The sequence below is a fragment of the Narcine bancroftii genome, chromosome 4 (genome assembly GCF_036971445.1).
Source record: "Narcine bancroftii isolate sNarBan1 chromosome 4, sNarBan1.hap1, whole genome shotgun sequence".
Lineage (NCBI taxonomy): Eukaryota > Metazoa > Chordata > Chondrichthyes > Torpediniformes > Narcinidae > Narcine > Narcine bancroftii.
In genome coordinates, this window is record NC_091472.1 from 238,565,131 (window position 1) to 238,592,424 (window position 27,294).

The window sequence follows — 27,294 nt, forward strand, 5'->3', positions numbered from 1 at the left end:
ATAAATTGTCCAACTCTCAAGGTATCCTCTACTGTGTGCACGAGAGCACCTCTCAACTTTGCAACTTTCAGGTCTGCTTTTCAAATATTCCAATACCTTTTGTTTAATCCTCACTGCTTTTTTGAGCTTGTCTCTTAAGCATACCAAATCAAAACTGTAAAAGGTTCTCCAATCTCAGATTGATAAACATGTCGTCGCGCTGTGTCGCAACGAGAGAAAGGAGGAGTCTGATTTGAGTGGCATCCTGTTTATTTGTTCACACACGCTTTAAACTTTCCTCCCAGGAACTCTCGTGCGCTGTGAGGCGGAAATGACGTCACCTTCGGGCCTGTGGTTCGCCCCAAAGTCAAAGTCCTCCCGGTTGCTGAAGTCCGTGATCTACCCCTGACTTTCTGAGCCGATTTGAAATACGCTGAGGCGAGCTGCCACAATATGGATCTTAAGAATGAACGATCATGTGGAAATTTAAATGTTAAATCTCAGCGTGGATTTTTTTTGTTGTTTCAATGAATATGCATGATTCAGATAATGTAAGTGGGATGGTTAGTAAGTTTGTAGGCAACATGAAATTAGTGTGGCCATTGACAGGGAAGGTAGTTACCTGAGGATATAGCTGGACATATATCAGGTGGAAGACTGGGTGGAGCGGTGGCAGATGTAATTTAATCCAGATGAGTGTGAGATAATGTATTTTAGAAAGTAAAATTCTTGTAGGATGCAGAGAGAAAAGGACAGTGACTTTAGAAGCATTTTAGTGGGAGAAAAAGGGTAGTCAAAGTTTTCAACCAGAACCCTTTATCAAGACTGAGTGCAGAAGGGAGATAGCCAGTATCATGAAAACAGGGTGGGAGATGCTAGACAGGGACTGGTAGGGGATTGGTTAACTAGGGAAGAGTGAGAATGATGGACAGAGCCAGTTGATTGGCCAGACTGGGAGGTAAAAGGGTCAGGTTGAGGAAGAAGAGTCATACAGGATGGAGGTGATGATAAGCAGAGACAAAGTCTGGTCGTGCTGGAATCTGATGTAGTAATAGTGGCAATGAGAGACCAAGTGGAACTGAAGTTGGGAGGGGGTGGGGCTAAATTAGAATCCAGTAGGGAAAATGTGGTCAAAGATCAAAGAACTTGAGGGGGAGGATACTAATGAACTGCAGACTGCCAGGCAGAATATGAGGAGTTATTCCTCTAGTTTACATTGAACCTCACTCAGGTGATGGAGAAGGCCCCAGGATGGAAAGGCCAGTGTGGGAATGGGAATTGAAATGTTATGCAACTGGGAGCTCAGGATGGCCATTGTGGGCAGAGCTCAGATGCTCTGTGAAATGGTCCCAAGTCTGCACTTGGTCTCACTGATGTAGAGGCCACATTGGAATCATCGAATGCAGCAGGTTGGTAGAGGTGTTCAAGTATCTTTACTTTTCCTGGAAGGATTGCTCAGATCCCTGGTCAGTGGTAGAGTAGGAGGCGTAAGAGCAAGATTTGCACTTTCTGTGGTTGCAGGTGAGAGCATTAGGGGTCAGAGAGATAAGATGGGAGGTACGAGTAAACAAGGGAGTTACAGAGGGAGAGATCTCTCCAGAAGGCAGAAAGGGATGGACAGGAGTAGATGTGTCTGGTGGTGGGTTTTAATTGCAGCTCGCAGAAATGATGAAAGATGATGTGCTGAATACTGAGGTGAAAGGTGAGGACAAGATTAACCCTATCGCTGTTCTGTTTGGCTGGCGAGGGGGAGAACAGCAGAGTTAGTGTAGTGGTTAGCACAACACAATGACAGTGTCAGCGACTGGGGTTCGAATACAAGCCTGACTGTAAGGATTTTGTACATTCCTTCCACCCTCCCAAAATATAGTATGTCAATTGGTGCAATTGGGGCAGCACAGGTTTCAAGTTCAAGTTTGTTCATTTATCATCTGATTGCACAAGTACAACCAGATGAAATAGCATTCTCCTGTCCTCGGTGCAAAATATGCAAACACACAAGACATAAAACACATTAATATATATGCAGTGACATCCTCAAAGCATCTGCTGATATAGCCTGTCACTGAGCTTGTGCACTTGTCTATGTTTACATGGCTGTTGTAGGTGGCTGCCCACCTGAATCAGGTCCAGTCCATGATCACAAACAAGTCTTGTAGCACTGTTGTGGTCAATTCTACCGCGCTCCCCACCCCGTCCTGATCTCCATGTGGACTGGCTTAGTTCATTTTGCCAGCAATTTGTATGCTGGAGTTCACAGGACAGATACATAATCCGAGTATCTAAGCTGGGAGTCAAGGACGGCCTTGTATGCACGAGGGACATTGGTGTACATCAATCCAGAGTGTTCTCTCTTCTGGTGGTGAAGTTGACAGTTGTTAAAACCATGGTAAGATTGTTTTCAGCTTGGCACGGTTGACGTCACCCGCTCCAATCATGGTGCCACTAGGATGGGCTATCTGGGCTTTGCAAATGGCACCATAAAGCTCCTTCATTGCTTCATCATCATTAGCTGAAGGCAAAACACAGACTGTGGCAATCAGCGTGGCCAAAAATTCCCTGGGCAGGCAGAGGAGTATGCATTTCAACATCAGGTACTCCATCTCTGCTGCGTAGGTCTTCACAATTAGAGATATCTGTACAGCATTTCTCACTGATGTAAATGCACAGTTCCCTACCTCAAGTCCTGCTAGAAGCAGCAGCATCTCTGTCTGCCCTGAAGGAGATGCCATCAAACTGGATCATTGAGTCTGGTATGGAGTCCTGAAGCCACATTTCTATAATCACTAGGACACAGCAGCTCTCCAGTTCTTTCTAGTTCAGATGCAACCTCAGGTGATTCATTTTCTTCTCCAGTGATCTTACATTGACCAGAATCAGGTTCTTCTACCATGTTGTAAATAGAATAAATATTCTTAACTCTGGGATGGAGGAAATGTGTGAAATGGCTTCTATTGACTATGGTAGAAGGGAAGCTGCATTCCCTGGCAAGGGAGGTTTCAGATGTCCTGGAAAGGAAAATGTCCTCCTGAGAGCAGATGTGGTGAAGGCGTAAAGGGAGGAAGGAAAGGTACTCTTAAAGAAGACAGAGTGGGAAGATTGGCTAGGACATAGCACACTATAGCACAGTCGCAGTAGCTGAGGGAGTCAGTAGTTTAGAGTAAATGTCAGCATGTCTCCTGAGATGGAGATGGAGATCAAGGGCCAAAAATTGTCAAAGTGAATTTGAGAGGAACAAGAACTGTTCCACATAGCCCATGTATGCCAAGGCATTGAGTGCAAGAGTCATGACATTATATTGCAACTGTATAAAATGTTGGTGAGGCAGGACAGAGTATTGTCCACAGATCTGGTTGCTATATTACAGGAAGGATATAGTGGTGTTAGAGGCAGTGCAGAAGAGACTCACCAAAAAAGTGGCCTGGAATTACTGATGTAATTATAAGATACCACTTTAAGTAATCCTGATGCCATTGGTGTTCTGTGATTAGTAAGGGATTGATTAAGGTGGTATGTGCGTGGGAAGGGAAGGTTGAGAATCATTGCTCTTGACCCAATTGTTACTGAAATATTCTGCTTGAGAAAAATTTCCTTTGGCATTATGAAACCATGCAGATAACAATTATGTATGAATAAAACAGTGGTTTTCAACCTTTTTCTTTCCACCCACATACCACCTTAAGCAATCCCTTACTAATCACAGAGCACATATGGAATAGGGAATACTTAAAGTGGTATGCAAGTGGAGAGAAAAAGGTTGAAAACCACTGGGATAGAACTTAGCACAAGACAGCACAGGGACAAACATAGAACACTATGTTCAGGCCTTTGGACCCTTGATGTTATGCCTTCAAATATACACGTATGCACCGCTTAAAGTCTGTTCGGGCCACATCTGAATGTATATATTGTGGTCCCATAATTATTCAAGTCTACAGCAATTTAGAAAAAGCAATTGCTTGCTATAGGAAATTGTATTCTGTATACCCAAACTGATCCGACTACCCTGCTCTCTCTCCACAGCCGTGTATCAGTCCCCACATTGATCCCACTGCCTTGTATCTGTCCCCACACTGATCCCATTGCCCCACGCTCTCTCCACAGCCCTGTATCAGTCCCCACACTGATCCCATTGCCCCACGCTCTCTCCACAGCCCTGTACCAGTCCCCACACTGATCCCACAGCCCTGTATCTGTCCCCACACTGATCCCATTGCCCCAAACTCTCCCCACAGCCCTGTACCAGTCCCCACATTGATCCCATTGCCCCACGCTCTCCCCACAGCCCTGTACCAGTCCCCACTGCTCATAGCCCCATGTCGGTCACCATTCTGATCCCTACTCAGAAATGCAAAGTTTACAGGTTCACTACAGTATCCTATATAGCTTTTCCCCAGTACAGTATATAATAGTGTTCACACAGTCCACATTGCACAACTCCCAATTTCATAAAATATATCGTGGATGTTAAGTGGCGCACACCTGTATTCCTTAAAAAAAAAACTAAACCCTCCCTACCCTCTAACCCTCTATTTTCTTCCACTCATGTGCCTGTATAAAAGTTGCTTAAATGACACTAATGTTTCAGCCTTCACCACCATCCCTGGCAAGGCATTTCAGGCACCCACAACTCTAAACGTACCCCTGATGTTTCACCTAAATTTTCCTCTCTTCACTTTGTACATATGTCCTCTATTCCTGCCCTTGGAAAAAGATACTGGCTGTCCACCCTATCCATGCCTCTCAGAATCTTGTAGACCTCTATTAATCTTTCTACACACCAAAAACAAAAGTCCCAGCTCTGCTAACCTTGCCTTTTAAGACTTGTTTTCCAATTCAAACAACATCCTGGTGAATCTCCTCTGCACCCTCTCCATAGCTTCCACATCCTTTCTATAATGAGGTAACCAGAACCGAGCACAATAGTCTTGTGCGGTCTTACCGAAGATTTGTAGAATTGCAACATGACCTCTCGACTCTTGAACTCAATCCCCTTATTAATGAATCCCAAAATCCCTTAGGCCTTCTTAACTGTCCTATCAACCTGCGTGGTGACCTTGAGGTATGTATGGATTTGGACCCCAATGTCCCTCTGCTCATCCACATTCTTAAGTAACTGGCCATTAACCCTGTACTCAGCCTTCTGGTTTGTCCTTGCAAAATACATCACATCGCACATCAAGATTGATGCCAAATTTAAACTGCTCTAGATTCCTCTATTCCCTGCCTATTCATGTATCTGTCTAAGTGCCTCTTAAATGTGTTCATATATGCTTTCACCACTTCCTCTACAGCACATTTCAGACACCTACCCTTCTTTGTGTAGAAAACTTTCATCAGTAATTTTAATCTCTCAACTGTTGTCTTAAATTTATGCTCTAGTATTTGACATTTCCATCTCAGGAAAAAGTCTCTGCCTCCCTTCCTTTCCTATGCTTCTCAGAATTAAAAAAAAACTTCTGTGAGGTCAGCCCTCAGCCTCTGGTGCTCTGGAGAAAACAATCAAAGCTTGTCCAACCTCTCCTTGTCACTAATATTCCACAATTCAGGCAATAAACTGATGAACCATTACTGTACCCTCTTCTCCAAAACCTCCACATCCTTCTTGCAAAGCTTGCCTTTTAAATTGCCTGAGTAAATGCTTCTTCAATATAGTAGTTCTCTACTACAGGTACACAATTCTTTATCCGGAACCCTTGAGGGACAGTATGTTCCAAATTTCGGATTTTTCCAGACTTCAGAACAAAAGCCAGCTGCCCCAGATTTAAGCCCACATGAATTGTGCTTCTGTATCCAGCCCCTTCCAATTGTGTTTCTGTATCCAGCCCCTTCCAATTGTGCTGACGTATCTCCCCCCCCCTCGCCTACCCGAGTCACGCTGCCATCTCTCTCTCCTACCCCTCGCCCACCCAAGTCACACTGCCATCTCTCTCCACCTGCCCGCCTGAGTCACGTTGCCATCTCTTTGCCCCCTCGCCCACCCGAGTCGTGCTGTCGACTCTCTCCACCCGCCCGCGTCGCACTGCAGTCTCTCTGCCCCTCACCTGCCTGAGTCGGGCTGCTGATTCTCTCCCCCCTCACCCACCCGCGTCGCGCTGCTGTCTCTCTGCTCCTTGCCCGCCTGAGTGGCGCTGCCATCTCTACCCCCCGCCCGCTCGAGTCACACTGCCATCTCGCCCACTTGAGTCATGCTGCCGTCTCTCCCCCACTCCCTGCCCAACTTAGTCGCGCTACTGTCTCTCTCTCCCTCCCTCCGCTGTACCAGCACCAGGAAAAAAAATGCTGGTTTTTGGAGCTTTCTGGATTTTAGATGTCCAAATAAAGGATTATGTACCTGTGCCTCCTATGGTCCACTGTCCAGAAATCAACCACTCTTCATATAAGCAAAACAATTCCCTTAGATCCCCTTTAAAATGTATTCCTCTCATCTTAAACCACTTGTTTTTGATAGCCTGCTATCTACTCTTCTCATAGTTTTGTGCATCTCTCTTGGATCCCAATGAATATTTTTTAAAATTTTCTGCTGATTAATGGCTACTTTACATATCAAGTTGCATTTTACATACAAAAACCTCCAACAAGATGTGCACAATCTTGGTCAGGATATAGTTGTTTCTTCACTGTGGCTGGGTCAAATTTAGGAATACCCTAAATAAAACCTTCCTCAGATGGAGTGCAGTGGCTTAGACGAAAAATAAATTAACCAGGTTTGTGGGTTAATTAGTGTATTTGGATGGCACAAGCTTGTGGACCAGATGGGCTTGTTACCGAGCTGTATCTCTACAGATAGTTAAAATTTTTATCATTATGAAGTACACATTGAGATCCTCCAGGACTCTGCTATCTTTTAAATGTTTAGCCTTCATGGAGTCTCATTTCTTCTGGTCCTAGTCGGAAATTTTTAAACATTCAATTTAATACCTAATTATGTTTTATCTTTTTGCTAAATTCAATTGTTCTTCTGCTCGATTTTGAGCTCATTCCATGATTTGACCATATTTCATCAGTGTGGAACATGAAAAAAGCATATCTGTTCTTACTTCAAAATTTCAGCATGTCTTTTTTTAAATAAAAAACTTTTCAGACCTTAATATCAAATTCAGCCATTTGATTTATAATTGAAAATTAAAATACTGTAGATGCTGGACATCTGAAATAAAAACAGAAAATACAAACACTCAACAGGCTTGTTGGCAGCATCTGTCAAAAACAAAACTCTATTTTAGACTCCCTCTGTGTTTGTATTGTTAGTTCCAGTGTGATATGTGATAGTTCCAATACTTCTGGCTTACTTGCTCAGTCAGATTGCAGACCTTGGTTGTCCCTTGATCAGTTCATGTTGTCAATCAAGCACTGCACATTAACTTTAAAACACCGGGATTTAGAAGGCGAAACTGAAATGATTTTTCCCCATGTTTATTAAGTTACAATTCAACTTACCGTAAGGTTGGCATCTTGTGAATCTTATTGAACATCCGATCTAATCGCTTTAAGATTAAAATGAGAGCAGGCCGTACAGCTTCTGCAGTCCAGTCAGTGATTGGAAGCATTTCCATGATGTATCTTCGAAGTCCATGACTTTCCATGGTCTGGGTGTCATACGGCGCAAGTTTCAGAAGGGAATGTGCAATTTCTGCCAACCTGGACACAAATAACATCACATTTATGCTAAGAAGAATAAATTAAGGAAGACTAATTTAATGAAGTTGAATATTTCATCATCGAGACAAATTCATTTTCTGCTTTCAAACTGAAGAAAGCATTCGTCAAAAGAAGGTTTCAGCATGCATGTAGTGGGAAAGATTATACATATATATTCTCTATATCTGACTTCCTCTATATCAGTGAAGCCAAATGCAGACAAGTGCTTTTATCAAGCACCTGTGCTCTGTCCTCATGTGCCAACTAGATCTCCTTGTTGCCACCCTTTCAATTCCCCTCCTCATTCCCACACCAACCTGTCATTGCTAGGTAAGGCCAAACACGAATTCAAAGAACACTAATATTTTGCCAGGGTAGCCTCCAACCCAATGAATGCTTCAGCTTCAAGAAACCCACTCTCTTCTGTCCCTTTCTCTTTCCTTCTCATCCACCCAGGACCTCTCTGGACAGTTTTCTTTTCAACCCCACCACCATCACCCTCCATCCCCACTTACCCTGTTCCTTTTTTCTTTCCTGCCTTCTCCAACTGAAAACCACCCACAACCCCCTGACCCTCTCCCCACCATATCTCCTCACTACTATATCCATTTGGCCATTTTATAGATTAGGATTAAATCAACGTTGAAGTTATAATTGCTGCCCTTTGAATATATTGGTTCTTGATAATGCAGAAGCAGAGCTTTCAAATATATGGAGCATTAAAATCAATACATGGAGTGTAATGATAGTGTAGCTAGCTGCTACAAGCTATGGCTCCATGGAGCCTAGAGCGCAGGAGAAGTTATAGCTGCATGCAGGTTATCTTAGAAAGAACACGCTGTTCCCAGAAAGACTGACACGAACCCAGTTGAATGTGGTTAACACTGAGCTTTATTGGGCTCACAGCCCTGCTTTTATTCTCAAGATGAGGGAGATGAGAGGCATGGTTAAAACCCTCTCAGCACTGATTGGTGCATTTGTGATCCGCTTTCCCTGACAGGCCAGTTGAGCTCTTTTGGTTGTGACCAATTGGAGGGCAGCGCTGCGGGCCTCATGCAGCCTGCTGGATCGTTGCTTTCATCCTTCATTTTGTGAGGCCCCGTGGGGGAGCTGCAAAGAGCCGCCGCAATAGTCTATTATTTTCTATATCCAATGTCTCAATAAAAGTCTGCAGATATAGTTAGAAATTGGTATTCTTTTTAAATTTAAAAAAAATTATACATACAGGACAGTTACAGGCCATTCCAGCCCATGAGCCCTTGCCGCCCAATTGACTACAACTCATGTACGTTTTCTGAAGGGTGGGAGGAAAATGGAGAACCCAAAGGAAACACAGGGAGAATGTACCTAATACTTACAGAGAATGATGATTTGAACCTGGGTCACTGGTGCTGTATCAGTGTTGTGCTCATTGCTATGCTAACCATGCCATCCACCATTTTACCATGATGCTTTTAATACAAGGGCTTCAAAGAAACTGCATTGAGGATATTCACCATCATACTAGCACGTTATAGTCATACAGAGATATAGTTATCAAAACAGTCCACTGAATCTGTGCCAACCATCAACCACCTGTTTACACTATTCCCACAATAATTACAATTTTATTTTATTCTCCCCACATTCTCCCCCAAAATTCCACCAGGAACCGACGCACTAGGCCAATTTACAGAGGCCAATTAACCTACCAACATGGAAGGATATTGAGTTTCTGGAAGAAATCCATATCTTCTTTGGCTTGGCTTCGTGGACGAAGATTTATGGAGGGGGTAAATGTCCACGTCAGCTGCAGGCTCGTTTGTAGCTGACAAGTCCGATGCGGGACAGGCAGACACGGTTGCAGCGGTTGCAAGGGAAAATTGGTTGGTTGGGGTTGGGTGTTGGGTTTTTCCTCCTTTGTCTTTTGTCAGTGAGGTGGGCTCTGCGGTCTTCTTCAAAGGAGGTTGCTGCCCGCCGAACTTTGAGGCACCAAGATGTACAGTTTGAGGCGGCCCACTGGCGGTGGTCAATGTGGCAGGCACCAAGAGATTTCTTTAGGCAGTCCTTGTACCTCTTCTTTGGTGCACCTCTGTCACGGTGGCCAGTGGAGAGCTCGCCATATAACACGATCTTGGGAAGGCGATGGTCCTCCATTCTGGAGACGTGACTTACCCAGCGCAGCTGGATCTTCAGCAGCGTGGAATCAATGCTGTCGGCCTCTGCCATCTCGAGTACTTCGATGTTAGGGATGAAGGCGCTCCAATGAATGTTGAGGATGGAGCGGAGACAACGCTGGTGGAAGCGTTCTAGGAGCCGTAGGTGATGCCGATAGAGGACCCATGATTCGGAGTCGAACAGGAGTGGGTATGACAACGGCTCTGTATACGCTTATCTTTGTGAGGTTTTTCAGTTGGTTGTTTTTCCAGACTCTTTTGTGTAGTCTTCCAAAGGCGCTATTTGCCTTGGCGAGTCTGTTGTCTATCTCGTTGTCGATCCTTGCATCTGATGAAATGGTGCAGCCGAGATAGGTAAACTGGTTGACCGTTTTGAGTTTTGTGTGCCCGATGGAGATGTGGGGGGGCTGGTAGTCAAGGTGGGGAGCTGGCTGATGGAGGACCTCAGTTTTCTTCAGGCTGACTTCCAGGCCAAACATTTTGGGAGTTTCCGCAAAACAGGACGTCAAGCGCTGAAGAGCTGGCTCTGAATGGGCAACTAAAGCGGCATCGTCTGCAAAGAGTAGTTCACGGACAAGTTTCTCTTGTGTCTTGGTGTGAGCTTGCAGGCGCCTCAGATTGAAGAGACTGCCATCCGTGCGGTACCGGATGTAAACAGCGTCTTCATTGTTGAGGTCTTTCATGGCTTGGTTCAGCATCATGCTGAAGAAGATTGAAAAGAGGGTTGGTGCGAGAACTCAGCCTTGCTTCACGCCATTGTTAATGGAGAAGGGTTCAGAGAGCTCATTGCTATATCTGTCCCGACCTTGTTAGTTTTCGTGCAGTTGGATAACCATGTTGAGAAACTTTGGGGGGCATCCGATGCGCTCTAGTATTTGCCAAAGCCCTTTCCTGCTCACGGTGTTGAAGGCTTTGGTGAGGTCAACAAAGGTGATGTAGAGTCCTTTGTTATGTTCTTTGCACTTTTCTTGGAGCAGTCTGAGGGCAAAGACCATGTCAGTAGTTCCTCTGTTTGCGCGAAAGCTGCACTGTGATTCTGGGAGAATATTCTCGGCGACACTAGGTATTATTCTATTTAGGAGAATCCTAGCGAAGATTTTGCCTGCAATGGAGAGCAGCGTGGTTCCCCTGTAGTTTGATCAGTCAGATTTCTCGCCTTTGTTTTTGTACAGGGTGATGATGATGGCATCACGAAGGTCCTGAGGCAGTTTTCCTTGGTCCCAACAAAGCTTGAAAAACTCATGCAGTTTGACATGCAGAGTTTTGCCGCCAGCCTTCCAGTCCTCTGGGGGGGATTCCATCCATACCTGCTGCTTTGCCACTTTTCAGTTGTTCAATTGCCTTATATGTCTCATACCGGGTGATGACCTCATCCAGCTCTAGCCTTAGGGGCTGTTGAGGGAGCTGGAGCAGGGCGGAATCTTGGACTGAGCGGTTGGCACTGAAAAGAGATTGGAAGTGTTCTGACCATCGGTTGAGGATGGAGATCTTGTCGCTGAGGAGGACTTTGCCGTCTGAGCTGCGCAGCGGGCTTTGGACTTGGGGTGAGGGGCCGTACACAGCCTTTAGAGCCTCGTAGAAACCCCTGAAGTTGCCAATGTCCGCGCTGAGCTGGGTTCGCTTGGCGAGGCTAGTCCACTACTCATTTTGGATCTCCCGGAGTTTGCGCTGAAGATGGCTGCATGCGCGACGAAAAGCTTGTTTCTTCTCTGGACAGGACGGCTTTGTAAGGTGAGCCTGGTGGGCAGCTCGCTTCTTTGCCAGCAGCTCCTGGATTTCCTGGCTGTTATCGTCGAACCAGTCCTTGTTTTTCCTGGAGGAGAAGCCCAGTACCTCTTCAGTGGATTGCAGTATGGTAGTCTTCAGCTGATCCCAGAGGGTTTCAGGGGACGAGTCCGTGAGGCAGATTGCATCCTCGAGCTTTGCTTTGAGGTTTGCCTGGAAGTTTCCTCTCACTTCGTCTGACTGCAGGTTTCCAACATTGAACCTCTTTCTGGGGGCTTTACTGTTCCTGGGCTTTGGCTTGAAGTGAAGGTTGAGCTTGCAGCGAACCAGCCGGTGGTCAGTGTGGCATTCCACGCTGGGCATGACCCTGGTGTGGAGCACATCTCGTTTGTCTCTTTCTCGCACCAGGACGTAGTCCAGGAGGTGCCAGTGTTTGGATCACGGATGCATCCAGGTAGTCTTCAGGCTGTCCCTCTGCTGAAAAAGGGTGTTTGTAATGACAAGCCGCTGTTCTGCGCAGAGCTCCAACAGGAGGCGCCCATTGTCGTTGCACTTGCCGACACCATGCTTGCCCAGGATCCCTGGCCAGGTTTCTGAGTCTTTGCCGACGCGAGCGTTGAAGTCGCCAAGGATGACAACCTTGTTGGTTGTAGGGGTGCGTTGAATGAGGTTGTGCAGGTCAGTGTAGAACTTGTTCTTTTCTGCTGGTTCTGCCTGGAGGGTTGGAGCATAGACACTGATGAGGGTGATGCGACGCTTGTTTTGAAGGGGGAGTCGCATGGACATGATCCGGTCCGAGTGGCCTGTCGGGAGGTTTTCGAGTTTGGAGGCAATGGAGTTCTTGACCACGAAGCCTACACCAGATAGGCGTCGTTCATCCAAAGGCTTGCCAGACCAGTAGAGTGTGTAGCCCGCGCCGCATTCTTGGAGGCTGCCTACATCTGCCAGGCAGACTTCACTGAGAGCAGCTATGTCGATGTCAAGTCTGAGGAGTTTATGTGCAATGAGGGCAGACCGACGTTCAGGTCGGTGGCTGTCAGCCTTGTCTAGCATGGTTCTGATGTTCCAGCATGCTAGCTTGAGTTTGTGAGCATGTTTTGAGGGGGAGGACGTGGAGGGGGAGGACGTGGAGGGGGTGGACGTGGAGGGGGTGGACGTGGAGGGGGTGGACGTGGAGGGGGTGGACGTGGAGGGGGTGGACGTGGAGGGGGTGGACGTGGAGGGGGTGGACGTGGACCTGTCCTCGGGCCTGCGCAAAGGAGCTTTTAGGTGGAGTGCAGTGCGCGCAGTACTGGCCCCACCCTTTATACCACACAGACAACACCAGAGGTCAGGATCGAAAGTGGGTCTCTGACCCACTGAGGGAGCACCTCTACTGACCTGCATCATTGAAATTGTTTTACATCGTCAGGCATTTATCAAAGTTACCTGGTTTATTGAAAATGGGTTTAAACAGAACCTGAAAAGAAAAGACCTTATCTTCTCGTTAGTGGGTGGGAGGGGGGCACTTGTTCAAAATCAAAGAGGAAAATGATTATGCGTGTTTTGCCAAGTTTCTGAATTGGCATTGGGAGATAAACTAAGCCCTCTAGAATAGTCTACTAAAATTAAAATTGAGTAGAACAATCAGGACAGATCAAGTCCGGAAAGGTTCACAAAAGCAAACAACAAAATCTTCACACTTAATTGCCTTTAGAAATGGTTTCATTACCCATTCAATTTAAGGGCAGTTATGGATCAGCAAGACAATCTGTTCTTTCCAGCAATACCAATGTTCCAAACCAAAAGCAAAATCAAATGTGTGGCCCAGGACCTTAAATATCCTTACCTCATATGTGACTTCACATCAAGAAGTTCAAAAGCAGTGACCCTGGGCTCTCCAGCCATATTCTGCAGAATTTTCAATCTAGAACCACTATGCTTGAAGAACTCTGTGCAAATATTTAACAGCGACTCCCGAGGTCTGCGGAATTCCTCTCTTGCTATACGTTCATCCAGCTCTTCATTTGGAAGATTCTGACCCTCTTCCAACAAATGTAGGTTATCTCTGCAGATGAAAAAGAGCTTTATTTAGCTATAAGGACAAATAAATTTCAATATCATCAGTAATCAATGAAAATTACTAATGAATCATTCAGCAGCTACAAAGAACAAAATCCTAATGTGATCAAACAACCACAGTGATCCAAGAAGTGTCCTACAGCCTGGTGACCGATTCCCAGAAGACATAAAAGTGGCCAATGAATTAAGTAGATGATAAAATTCCATGAATAGAAAGAGTAAGTAAAAAGGAAGTTTCCAGTCCCAAAGGGTCACATGAGGTGTTGCAGATTTAAAGTTACTTAACAAGCGTTTTACAGGACAGAAATAGGACCGTCCACCAACCATGTTCATAGCAAAAACCAGAGGACATCTGTACAAAGTGAAGGGAGGAAAGTTCAGGGGAGACATCAGGGGTAAATAAACGAGAGATATGTGAGGATAGCTTATAAATTGTCCAACAAAATCCCCCAACAAAACCGACTGAATGTTTTCATGAATTTAACTGCAGCAGAGAAGTGCTAATATTTGCAGTTCATTTGGGATTAGTTAAAGTTTTATATTTGGTTGGGAGACTGGTTGGGTAGAAGGATGAGTAGGAATAATGGGGTTTGTAGTGAAATTAATAGTGGTGTCTCTCAAAAATCTGGATAAAGGCTTTAACTACCCACATTAATATTTATAATTTAGTCACCAGTAACATAAAGTGGCAGAGCATTGGCGGGATCATTCAATTGCAAAAATATATTAAGTGATGGAAAATTAGTTAAAAACAAGCAAATATGATGTCATCATTTTAAACTAGACCCAAATGTTTCCAAACAGTAAAATGTTAAGAGTAGGGAGGGCTCAATGATATTTAGGGACTTGATATGGTGACCTTCATGTTTGGGACAAATACACTTTTTTTTCCTTTACCTGCCCCTATGCTTCACAGTTTTAAATTTGTAATCGAACAATTCACATGTGATTAAAGTACACATTCCAGATTTTATTCAAGGTTATTTGGATACATTTTGGTTTGACCATGAAGAAATTACAGCACTTTTTATACATAGTCCCCCCCATTTAAGGGCACCATAATGTTTGAGACATTTGGCTTTACAGGGTTTGTGAGTACACGGCTATGTTTAATTGCTTCATTGGTGGAGGTATAAGTGAGCTAGGTTTGCTTCTAAGCTTTTGATCACTTTCGGAGTTTGTAGTTACCAGAGTTGTGCCAATGAGAGTTAAAGAAGCCATTATGAAGCTGAAAAACAAGAATAAAACAGAGACATCAACCAAACCTTAGGATTACCAAAATCAATAGTTTGGAACATCATTAAGAGGAAAGGGCGTACTGGTAAGCTCAGTAATCGCAAAGGGACTGGTATTCCAAAGAAGACCTCCACTGCTGATGCAAGAACACTAGATCTAATTGGCAACTGCTTTAGTCTCCAGGACCATAAATCACTCTTCAAACATAAGAAAAAGGAACCTTTAACTTACAAAACTAAATAATTGGAAAATCTCAGGAAAGACAAATAGAATGAACAAATAGACCATTCAGCCCCTTGTATGCATGCATTGGAAGACGATAAAAAAGGAATATGTAAAAACGATCAAGGCTTCTTCCTGACCTTGTGTTGACACCTCCAGGCATGGCGTGGTTGGCTGTTGGAGCTCCTCTGTGACCTTGGTCAGACCTGCTCATCTGAGGAGCTGTCATTGGCCTGCACCGAACCCATGAATGAAATCAACACTCATTACATAAATTCAAAGAATGCTTCCATTTTAGTTAATATTGCCTGACTAATCCAACCAAAAAAAAAATTAAAGTAATATATAGTTGCTTACTTTGTTGTATTCTAATATAGTTAAATGTACTTACAACAGAGAATACTGCAGCAAAGTACAGGCCTTTCTGTGCTTGATGTTGTGCTGACCTTTATATTCCTACTGAAAAAACTACACCTTCCCTACTTTGTAATTCTTTATTTTTCTGTCATCCACGTGCCTGTTTAGGGGTGTCTTAAATGACCCTAATGTTTTAGTCTCCACCACCACTCCTGGCAAGGCATTCCAGGCACTTACAATCTCAGTGTTAAAAAATGTAACCCTGATGTCTCCCCTAAATTTTCCTCCACTTTGTACAGATGTCCTCTGGCTTTTGCTATTCCCGACTTGGGAAAAAGGCACTGGCTGTCTCTATATGCCTCTCAGAATCTTGTAGACCTCTATTAAGTCACCTCTCAGCCTTCTTCACTCAGAGAGAAAAGTCCTAGCTCTGCTAATCTTATTTAATCTCAGGAGATGTATTTTCCAATCCAGGCAACATTCTGCACCCTCCTTTTAGCTTCCACATCCTTACATCCTTTTTATAAGGAGGTGACCAGAACTGAACACAATATTTCAAGTGTAGTCTAACTAGAGATTTGTAGAGTTGCAACTTGACCTTTTGACTCGTGAACTCAATCCTCCGATTTATGAAGTCCAGCATCCCTTAGGCCTTCTTAACCATCCTATGAATTTGTGCAGCAACTTTAAGAGATGTATGGATTTGGATCCCAATGTTCCTCAGTTCTTTCACACTGTTAAGCATCCGACTATTAACCCTGTATTCAGCCTTCAGGTTTGACCTTTCAAAATGCATCACCTCACACTTATCCAGATTGAACTCCATCAGCCACTTTTCAACCCAACTCTGGATCCTGTCTATATCCTTTTGTAACCTACGACAACCTTCAGCTCCATCCACAATTCCTCCAACGTCCAGATCATCCACAAACTGATCCTTCCTTCCTTCCACTTCTTCATCTTGGTCATTTAAAGAAGTCACAAAGAGCATGGGTTCCAGAAGATCCCTGCAGAACTCCACTTGCCACTGACCTTCCAGGCAGAATACTTTTTGTCTACTACTATTCTGCTTTCTGCAGGCAAACTAATTCGGAATCCACATAGCCAAAGTTCCATAGATATCATGACTTTCTGAATGAGTCTCTCATGGGGGACTGTCAAATACCTGACTAAAATCCATGCATACCAAATCTACTGCCCTACCTTCAGAAATTTCTTTTGTATCCTCCTCAAAGGACTCATTTAGGCTCTTGAGGCACGACTTTCCCCTCATAAAGCCATGCTGACTCTCCTTGAGAAGAGTATTTCTCCAAATGCTCATAAATCCTGTCAAGAATCCTCTCCAATAGTTTAAACACTGCTGAAGTAAGAGTCACCAGTTTACAATTCCCAGAATTCTCCCCATGATTTTGTTTTAAACAAGGGGACCAGATTTGCCATTCTCCAATCCTCTTGCCCTTCCCTTGTGGCCAAGGAGTATGCAATGATCATAGCCAATGCCCTAGCTATCTCTTCCCTACCTTCCCACTGCAACCTGGGGAATATCTCATCTGGCCCCAGGAGCTTATCAATCTTAATGTTTTTGAGAATATCATGCTCTTCCACTTTCTTAATCTCAACATGGTCCAGCATACATGCATGTTCTATTTTGACCTCACCTTGTCCAAGATCTTTTTCTCTGGTGAATATTGAAGCAAAGTATTCATTTTGAACTTTCTCCGCCTCCAGACACGTTGCCTCCTTTATCCTTTAGCGGTCCCACCTTCACCCTGATAATCCTTCTGTTCTTCACATATGCATTGAACACTTTGGGGTTCTCTTTAATCCAACATGCTCTCCCAAGTCCTTTCTTAAGTTCCTTCCTGGCTACCATATAATTTACATGGGCCCTTCCTGTTTCCTAAATCTAATGTACGCTTCCTTCTTCCTCTTAACTAGCTGCCTCACCTGCTTTGTCAACCACGGTTCCATGTTCCTGCCATTTTTTCCGTCTCAATGGGATAAACCTATCCAGAACCTCTTTCAAGTGGTCCCTAAACACACTTCATATTACTTCTGTGTGTTCTCCTGTAAACATCTGTTCCCAATTTCCTCTCCCTCGTTCCTGCCTCATCCCACGGTAATTAGCCCTTCCCCAATTAAACATTTTAGCATTTTGTCTGCTTTTATCCTTGTACATAACTGTGCTAAAGCTCAGGGAGTTGTGGTCACTATTACCGAAATGCTCCCCCACCCAGAGGTCTGTCACCTGACCAAGTTCATTACCCAGTACTTTATCAAGTATGGCCTCTCCTCTTGTCTCCTCACACTTAATTAACTATAACCAGAACTGAATCTATTGTTAATATACAATTAAAACACAAAGCAATATAGTAATGGTCTAATTCTTGCAATATTGTAAACTTAATTTAGAAGGAAATGACAAATCATTGATCAGGCTGAAAAGAAAATGTACAAGGAATTACCTGGTGAGAGATTCAACACTGTATAACAGAGCTTGTATAGATGTGGCAAGTGAAGCGATGGCAGTAATTTCATCCCGTGCTGCAGAGGCTGACTCCAATTCAAACGTTTGCTTCTTTAGTTTCTGTAGGTAACAAGGGACTAGTGCCTCGAGAACCATCAGCATTTGAAGGCTGTGGCAAGAATAGATACATTGAAGCAGACAAAACAGTTTGCTTGGCAAAATCAAAACGAATTCTCTGAGTTAACAGTTAAGACGCAAGAAGATGTGAAGGTATAATCAGATCGTGCAACACCAGGATTGCTCCTTAAGAGGCATTTTATTCACATTTTCAAAAATAGGTTAGCATTGCTGGATAACATTGATTGTTTTCCCACATAATCTTTTGTTAAGCAAGTGGAACAGAGGATAGGTAAGAAAAATCAATGCCAGTAAACACAAGGTGGTATCTTTTCTTTAAAATGCTAATATTTATACTTTAAAATTACTTGACGTGGAAGAATTATATGGATGAATAAGAAAGTCAAAGGTGATGGGGAACTTAACAAGTGTTAAAGCCGAGATCAGATCACTGTGATCTTATTAAAAGGTGAATCAGACTCTAAAAGACCATGTCTATGGTTGCCGCTTTTTCATATGTTCTTCTGCAACTCAATAAGCATAGCTGAGAGACACAATATAATCCATTGCTTAAAAACTGAATCACCTGAAATGGATATAAGTGCTACTTTGGCAGAAAGAGCTTCACAATATAAAATTTGAGATAAAATAGTGAATCTATAAATTACATTAGCTTCTGTATAAACATTTAGGAACTAATGTGACATTGTAGGTTATACAACATAAATTCACTAGCATATTCCCTCCAATAAGCTGTTTTTCTTAAACAAGAACTGAGCAAATAAATAAAATATGTTCTCTGCTATTGTGTGTCTACAATATAATGCCAAATATGAGCACTTTGAATGCAAGAAATTTTGTTTAAAACACACACAAATTTGCTTCATATCAGAGGCTGATGTAAAGGTAAAAGGTAAAGTTCCATTATTGTCATGCAATTCTACAGTACATTTAGAATGTAACATGCATGAAATTCCTTTAACTTTTGTCTACCGTAAGGCAGACATAGAGTCATCACTTTGTCCAGTGCCCCTCACAGAAACCTACTGCACCTGGTGTTCCTTGGCAGTGTCCCCTCTAAGTACTGACCAGGGTTGAGCCTGTTTAGCTTCTGAGATCAGACAATCGCAGGCGTGTTCACGCGAAGTGGTGTTAAAGGATAGGAACCGTCCAGATATGAGCAATTCAACAACTTGCATAATTTGCCTTGCCTGCTAATCTTCCAGCAGTTTCTGTTTTTATTTTTGCATTCAGTATAATCACCAAGATTTTTTTGCTAATCTGTGCCTAGCTTGTTATTACATTGTCTGTAATGTATTACACATTGATCCTGATTCACTGCCATTATTTCCAGTAGATGGCACCTGTTTCTCAGCACCACTGTCTCTCAGAAATACTGACATGGTAACGCCATACATCTTGCCATTAATTCCTGATCTATTCTCAACACTAACCATTCCCAACATGGTTAATTGCTATCCTTATCTCTTTTTCATTTTGGCTGTCTTCATTTTTGAATTTTGATTTTGTGCTCTCTGTCTCTTCCAGGCATAATACATTTTCATTCTGCCATCACAGGTAAGGCAGTTTAGGAGAAACGACTTCCTCTTTATTCTCAATATTCTCTTCCTTTGTTAGGAAGTAGTAGCCATTATCAGAGAATGTAAAATATAAACATTGAAGAACCAGCTTTAAAACTACAAGCCTTCAGCTGGCAGATCTTGAGCATTTGCCTCCCGAGCTCCCCCAATGACCTTCTTGGCATAAGAACTTTTAAAACCAATGGAAATAAATACAAATTATTTTAAAAACTAACAAAACAATTTTTAAAAAGCTACTTGATCTCAATGTGTCAAAAATGTGATAATTGGATCGTGTCATATTACTTGCTTCAGTCATAGTCGGCTGAGAGCCTGAATGCTAGGTGTATCTGGTTCTTCAGCCCAGTCTGACTTGATTCAGTGCAAGTCTAGTAGTATGACAGGAGGGCATTTCCCCTGGCACATACTGACCCACTGGAAAAAATACAAAGAAATACTCCTGCAGTGTGTAGCTAAATTAAATGGAAGATACATTGCTAAAATGTCATCTATTCACAACTGTCAGTTGTGCATCTAAATCTATTTATACTTTTCATTTCATAAGTTTTATGGTATTAACAATATGGACACATTTCTCTATTATGTATTTTACTGACGTGGAATACATGAACAATTATTTTCCACTTTAAAATTTCCAATAATAATCTAGTACCTCCTTAGAGATTCTGGAGCATATGCAACCACAGTTACACACAGCTTGATAGCTTCACTGATGGAGAACGCAAGGTCCTCATTTCCATAGCAGAAATCTAGAAGTATACAGAAAATTATTAAAGTTATATAGTTTGTTTTCCTCATGTTTCATTTATATGTGTTAATGCCTGTTTGAGATAATTTTGCTAATATTATGCAGTACATTATCAATTTATAAGCAATTTGGGGGTAAAAAGTTGTATTAATAATGGAAAATGTCTTCACCTGAACATGAACACCAGGTCTCCTTCCCCCTTCATTGTGATTTTCTGGGATCATTGTCTAAAGAGGGCTCACAAAATCAGCAAGGACCCCTACCACCACGCACACAATATCTTCCAGCTACTCCCATTGGGAAAGAGATATAGGAGTATCAGAGCTGGAACCACCAAGCTGAGAAACAGCTTCTTCCCATGGGTAGTGAGATTGCTGAATGACTGATGAACATGTACATCCTCTGTGACTCTACTATTTATTTAAAAATAATATTTATTAATTTTAATATTTGTATATATGGACTGTGCATATGCATCATTTGTCTGTATGTGTTATGTTTGTATCTGTGTTTGCAGTGTATTGCATTGTGGATGGGAGAATGTTGTTCTGTCAGGTTGTACTTGAACAATTGGATGATATATAAATTTGATTCATAATTATGATATGGAACAGCATTATAAACATAATAGCCAAGCTGGTATATTGTTCAACTGAAGTCAATAGTTAACAAACTCAACTGCAATGCACCAAGGTGAACAGGATTGTTGAAGATGGTCCTGGTCCCTTCCAACAGGTAGGGATACTATTTGAGAGTGTACACAGTGTAAGGCTGGTAGAAAAGATCAAACCATTAATAATGAGATAATCTGCTCGCCCAGCTACAAAATGTACAATGGAATATCTTGAGACTCACACAGAATGCAGTTTGCTAATGTGCTGAGAAAAATCATCTGACCTGATCTATGCCAAGTCTATTCACAGTACAGCATTATCATGTTATACATTAATCTCAAAATTTTAGGAGTTTCTGGTTGATGCTCTCTTGATAAGAATTTAAGGTCAACTGTCAGTCTTCAATGTAAAATAAATTAAGACCATTTCCTGTAGAGATGCAAATAAATGGAACTCCAGTTTTGAGACCGAGCCTGCTCCAAGATTACTATATGACATTGGATGGTCAGAACGAAAGTATTGCTTAATGTCAGAAAAAATAATTTATTTGAAGAGTTTGAGGAATAGGCATTGAATTTTTGTATTTAAAACCTGTTTTTTTAATACCCAAAACATGAAGCTAAAGTAACAATGTCTTTCACATCTAAGGATTTTTCTGTACTTTCATTTAAACATTTATAAGTGTGATGATGGATTTTCACTTGACAGATGCCTAGCTGTCAACCAAAGAACAGTTTAAAATCCATCTCAGGAGAGTGTTTGATACTGCAATAATCTGTGCATTTGTTAAATGCTAAATTATGATAAGGTTATGATGTGGGCAAAATAACATTGATCAACTGCCTCGTTACTGCTAAATAATACTTATCATTCAGAAGCAAAGATTACAATGAGAATTGTCACAGAATTTCACATTGCACAATGTTTTAAATGGAATAATTTTCAACAGAATTAATCATATAATGGCATAATGCCTGTTATATTTCTCCTTGCACATATATCTTGCTCAAAGCCTTTGATTACTGCTAAGATTAATTTAGATTACCTAGTGATTTTAGAGGCTTCTCAGCTTTTACCAGTTCCAGTACATCCAATATATCTTGTGTATCGTTTTCCAAGGATACCAGGAGATTAAACAGGCATTGAGAAGACACACCTTTGGATGATCCATTAATTGTAACATCCTAAATACAAAAATATTTTAAAAATATGCATTTAAAATCCTGGGTGAAGGTTAATGAATTGTTCTGCCAGATCAATTGATTACCAGTTGACCCAATTAAATACTGTAATAAATTAAATTACTGTACATGGACATTTATTTTCAATGCCAGCAATGATAGATTGCTGTAACTGGTCTCTGCATCCTGCTCTTGGATGAGATGCTTGTCAAAATTCTTGTTCAATTATTCCAAATGAAAAAAAAAGACCTAAAAATGTCATCCAAACACATGATCATGCCTTTGAAGTTTTCAAGTTTTCCAAAGTTCACAATATAAAAAGGGGAAAATCACTACTCAGGATGTCTGTCACCTGGAAAATTGAATCTGAATATTTGAGACAGGGGAAAGAATTGATTTAAAAAAAAAAGACAACCATAACTATTTATCTCATTGAATAAAAACTGATGGTTCATCTGTTGTTAACTTTATATAAGGTTTATGGTTATTATTAGTATTTTTATATAAGCACAAGGTATAGCGAGCTGTCTAAGTAGGACAAAACCGATCATATTTAAGTGGCAAATGGTATTGGGACTCAACACCAAATTCAAATGATAAAAATAAAGCATTTTAGTTATTATTTTGCCAAGCTACAACATTTTGAGTTTTTAAAAATCCTTCCAAAGTATAATTATGTTTCACTTTGCCTTCAGAATACAGGTATGCACCACTTAATGTTCTGTGAAACTTGTGATGTGGACGTTGTGCAAACTGTATATACTTAGCAAAACTATATGGGATACTGAACTGATGATAAGTTAAACTGTTTTATTTTTTTCCACTTTTTAAACTTTATGTAAACACTTTCTTAGCCTATATCACACACAATCTAACAAAGAGGATCTGAATCACTCACATCTCTGTTCTCAACCTCCTCATAGTGCTCCACTGGAAGAGTTTCAGGTCCAATAACCTCCATTGGTGAACTGTCACTCTGTAATGCCTTAAGAACCTGGCCGAGGCTCTTCATAGGGAGGTGTTGGCTCCTTCAGGAATATGCCCGGTGTTTGCCTAGTCTGATGTTTCTTTTCTTCTCAAATTTCTTTATATGCTGCAAATGCTGTATGAGCATTCCTCTCTATCAGTGAAAAACATTCAGTGTTTCGGTTCACCCCTTCAGAACTCTTCAACAAGCTGTTAAGGTCTGTAAAGAATGGGGCTAACCCCTTAATAGTGAACCACTGTTGCACTTGTTCTTCTTCTCCTTCTGCAGTTTCCTTTTCCCTTGCCTCTTCTTCAGCTATTTGCTATTGCTCCAGCAACTTTCATTTGTTAGTTCCTCAGGAAACACTTCTAGGAGTTATTCATTGTCCTCATTATCTATGTTTAGGTTCAGATTGTTGTTTACCATGTCATCAACAGCTCTGTCAATCCTTGCAATCTCATCATCTTTTTCAAATCCCTAAGATCCAGGGGTTCCCAACCTTTTTGTTCCTCTGTACCCCTTGGGCATTTTTATAGGTTCCCGTGTACCCCTAAAAATTAAGGAGAAAAAAACACGACATGGTGCAATCTGACTGCAGATTACAACACCATGTATTGTACAGTAGTGGTTATTCTCTCAGACCCAATGTACCCCCTGAAAAGTGCAAATGTACCACTGGGGGTATATGTACCGCAGATTGGGAACCCCTGCCTTAAAGTCATGCACAGTATTCTTTTTCCATATGCCATTCATGCACTCTTTGGTCAAATCATCCCAGGCCTAAGCAAGGTTCTTTATGCATTGATAAATGTCATATTCCTTCCAGAACTGCCAGTGTCTTCAATTGCAGCATAGTCCATTTACATTCGCTACGCCCTGTTCTCATGTTCTACAATCGGGATTTCTGACTGAACTCCATTATAACCCAATCAGACCATGGACATATACGTGGTTGCATGTTGCCTGATTGGACATTAAGTGGCGCACACCTGTATTTGCAGGGAGATTTTAAAAAAAAATCAGGATGGAAGGGAAAGGGAAGGAAGTGAATTTGGTTTACTCACTGAGAATTTCAACAACGGTGCAACACTTGCAAATAACTGGAGGATAAAGGGTTTCCGATGTAAAATATAAAACTGCCGACACGTAAACTCAATTGCTTGGCGTAGCAATGGATTGCTCTCATAATCAGCAAAAACCTGTAAAAGGAGAGACGATAGAAATTAAAATTTCAAAAGATGTAAATGAAAATATTAAACAAATTAAGTTTAATAATTTGAACAGTAGTAAGAGTTGGTCATATAATTACAAATTTTTCAATTATTTTATTTAAATTCCAAACACAACTTTAGAAGATAAATGTAATTTCTGTTTAATAATCTTATTAAACAGAACATACTCTATGATTCTTGCAAGGTCACCCACTAAAGCATTCTTTGTTTAACTTCTCGTTCAAAAGCCGGCTCCTCCAACATCTACAATACACTACATTTTGTGTTCAAGTCAAAAAGAGTTGAACTAAAACCCACAGCCCAAAATGCAGAGCAATGAGCAGGAAAACTTTCTGAAAATTTCAAGATGGTAGTGTTATGGGCCCAGAGAACTCCAAAACACAGCAGCAATAGAAATTCACCAAGACAAATGGTTATTTAAACAAAAGTTACTTTTAATATTCTTTAAACATGAAAAAACTTTAACATTTTACTATTAATTTAACTTAACCCCCTTCTAATTTTAAACGTGTGTGTGTGTGTGTGTGTGTGTGTGTGTGTGTGTGTGTGTGTGTGTGTGTGTGTGTAAGTTCAGAAAAGTTCTTTGATTCACCGTCCAATCTCACTTCTCATTCCTCCAAGTTCACTGGTTGCAGGCAATTCTTATACTGTACACAGAATTTAACATTTATGAATTTCATCAGGCTTTGGTGCTTGAAAGATAAATCGTTACTGCTCAGGAAGGTTCTTGTCGGTTTACAGAGAGAAATTTGTTCCTTATTGGACACACACAACTGGTCTCTTTCGAACAGCCACTTCAGTGTCTTGCTGAAGAAACTTGACCCATCAGTTCCCTCTTTCTTTCAGGTCACCACAGAGATCCTTTTTGCTTCCCTTATTACAAGTGAAACATTAGGCAACCAGTCCTCTCCTCTTGTATGCACCACAATGGCTTTGACCAGGCTGAAATAAGTACTCACAACCTGTCTTTTCAAATGGGGGTTTTCCACAAGCTTGCCAGCTTGTCCTGTTCCAGTCCCAGCTGCTGCTGCTGAACTGTAGAACTGAATTCTCTTTCTGACTCAGAGGAAACCACATGATCCTCTTAGAACAGCCAACTCCCTCTCAGACAGACTGTGGTTCCAGACCCAACCTTCTGAGTTCGTTCATCTTTTGCTTCCCAAAACATTTATCCATTACCCCACAGCATGTCCAATTCACACCTACTTGTGAAGTCCTTATAGGCACTCTTCAAAGTTTTTGCAAAGGCACCCGGAGTCTGGACTGTCTGACTTGAGCAGAGCTCTGGCATTTTAAATGAGGTCTGTTTTGAAGTGTTTGTATGTGGCCTCCACTAAAAAACCTGCCACAATTTGTCTTTTTAAAAAATATATCAATATACAATATAAAATATAACATAATCTGTCACAGTAGCAATTAAATGGTATGTCATAATGCCAAAAACTCCTTAAAAGACTTCTTCATTTTTCAATTTTCTTTGCCAAGCGGCCAGGAAACATTAAAGATGAGGTCAAAATGATGATAAAGGGAATTGAAGATATACACATTACTCAGAAGACAAGCAAAGAGCAACCCCACAAAAAAGCTAACTATTTGATGGGTGTTAAAAATGAAGTGATCATGCTTGACCAACCCAGACACAGGCAACTGTTAAACAGCATCAATACTATAGTGTCCTCCCATAATGCTTGGGAAAAAATACATTTTTTACTTTATTTGCTTCTCTGCTCCATAGTTTCAAACTTGTAATCAAACAATTCACATAGGATTAAAGTGCACATTCCAGATTTTATTCAAGGTTATTCAGTCATTTTGGCTTGACCATGTAGAAATTACAGCACTTTTTATACATAGTTCTCCACTTCAGGCACCATAATATTTGACATTTGGCAGGTGTTGGCGAGTACTCAGATATGTTTATTTGTTTCATTGGTGCAGGTATAAGAGAGCTAGGCTTGCTTCCCAGCTTTTGATCACCTTTGACATCTATAGTTCCCATTGTTCAACGTGAGGACCAAAGTTGTATCAATGAAAGTCAAAGAGCTATTGAGGCTGAAAACAAGAATAAAACAGTAAAAGAGATCTCTAAAACATTAGGACAACCAAAATCAACTGTTTGGAACTGTTAAGAAGATCTTACTGGTGAGCTCAGTAATCGCAAAGAGACTGGTATTCTAAGGAAGACTCCATTGCTGATGACAAAGGAATTCTCATCATAATGAAGAAAAATCACCCAGTGCTTGTCTGACAGATCTGAAACACTCTTCAGAAGGTAAGTGTGGATGTGTCAATGACTACTGTCCACAGCAGATTTCATGAACAGGAATATGGAGCCTATGCTACAAGATGCAAATTACTAGTTAGCTAAATGGTCAGTAAACAATTTGACAAGAAGCACTTCAAAGAACCTGTAGAATTCTGGAAAAAGGACTTGTGGATAGATGAAACCAAGATGAACTTGTATCGGAATGATGACAAGAGCAAAAGGTGGAGATGTAAAGGAACTGCCCATGATTCAAAGCATACTACCTCATCTGTGAAACATGCTGGTGGGGATGCTGTGGCCTGGGCATGTAAGGCTGCCACAGGTACTGGCTCACTTATCTTCAATGATGATGTAACTTCTGATGGCAGTAGCAAAATGAATTCTGGCATGTATAGAAACATCTTTTCTGCTCAAATTTTGAGCAAATGCTTCCAAACTCATTGGACAGTGCTTCATCCTATAGAAAGAGAATGATCCCAAACATTCTGCTAAAGCAACAAAGGAGGTTTTTCTAAAGGTAAAAACTGGAAAATTCTTCAATGGCTAAGTTAGTCACCTGATCTAAATCTAATTGAGATTCCCTTCCACAAGCAGGAGCAAAAGAAGGCTGCAGCAGAGGCCTGGAAGAGCATCACCAGAGAAGGGACTCAGCACCTGGTAATGTCTATGAATCACAGGCTTCAAGCAGTCATTTCTTGCAAGGGATATGCAACAAAGTGCTAAA

At 41.7% G+C, this 27,294-nt stretch overlaps 1 protein-coding gene across 1 annotated transcript in view; it reads right to left on the reverse strand.

Moving 5' to 3' along the window:
• The window catches only part of LOC138761753 (protein unc-80 homolog), a 335,004-nt gene that overhangs the window by 56,118 nt on the left and 251,592 nt on the right, over window positions 1–27,294 (reverse strand). Inside the window, 7 exon segments of the mRNA XM_069934449.1 lie at window positions 7,420–7,620; window positions 13,330–13,575; window positions 15,161–15,253; window positions 17,843–18,013; window positions 20,215–20,311; window positions 21,970–22,108; window positions 24,137–24,271. Coding sequence (XP_069790550.1) covers window positions 7,420–7,620; window positions 13,330–13,575; window positions 15,161–15,253; window positions 17,843–18,013; window positions 20,215–20,311; window positions 21,970–22,108; window positions 24,137–24,271 — 1,082 coding nt within the window.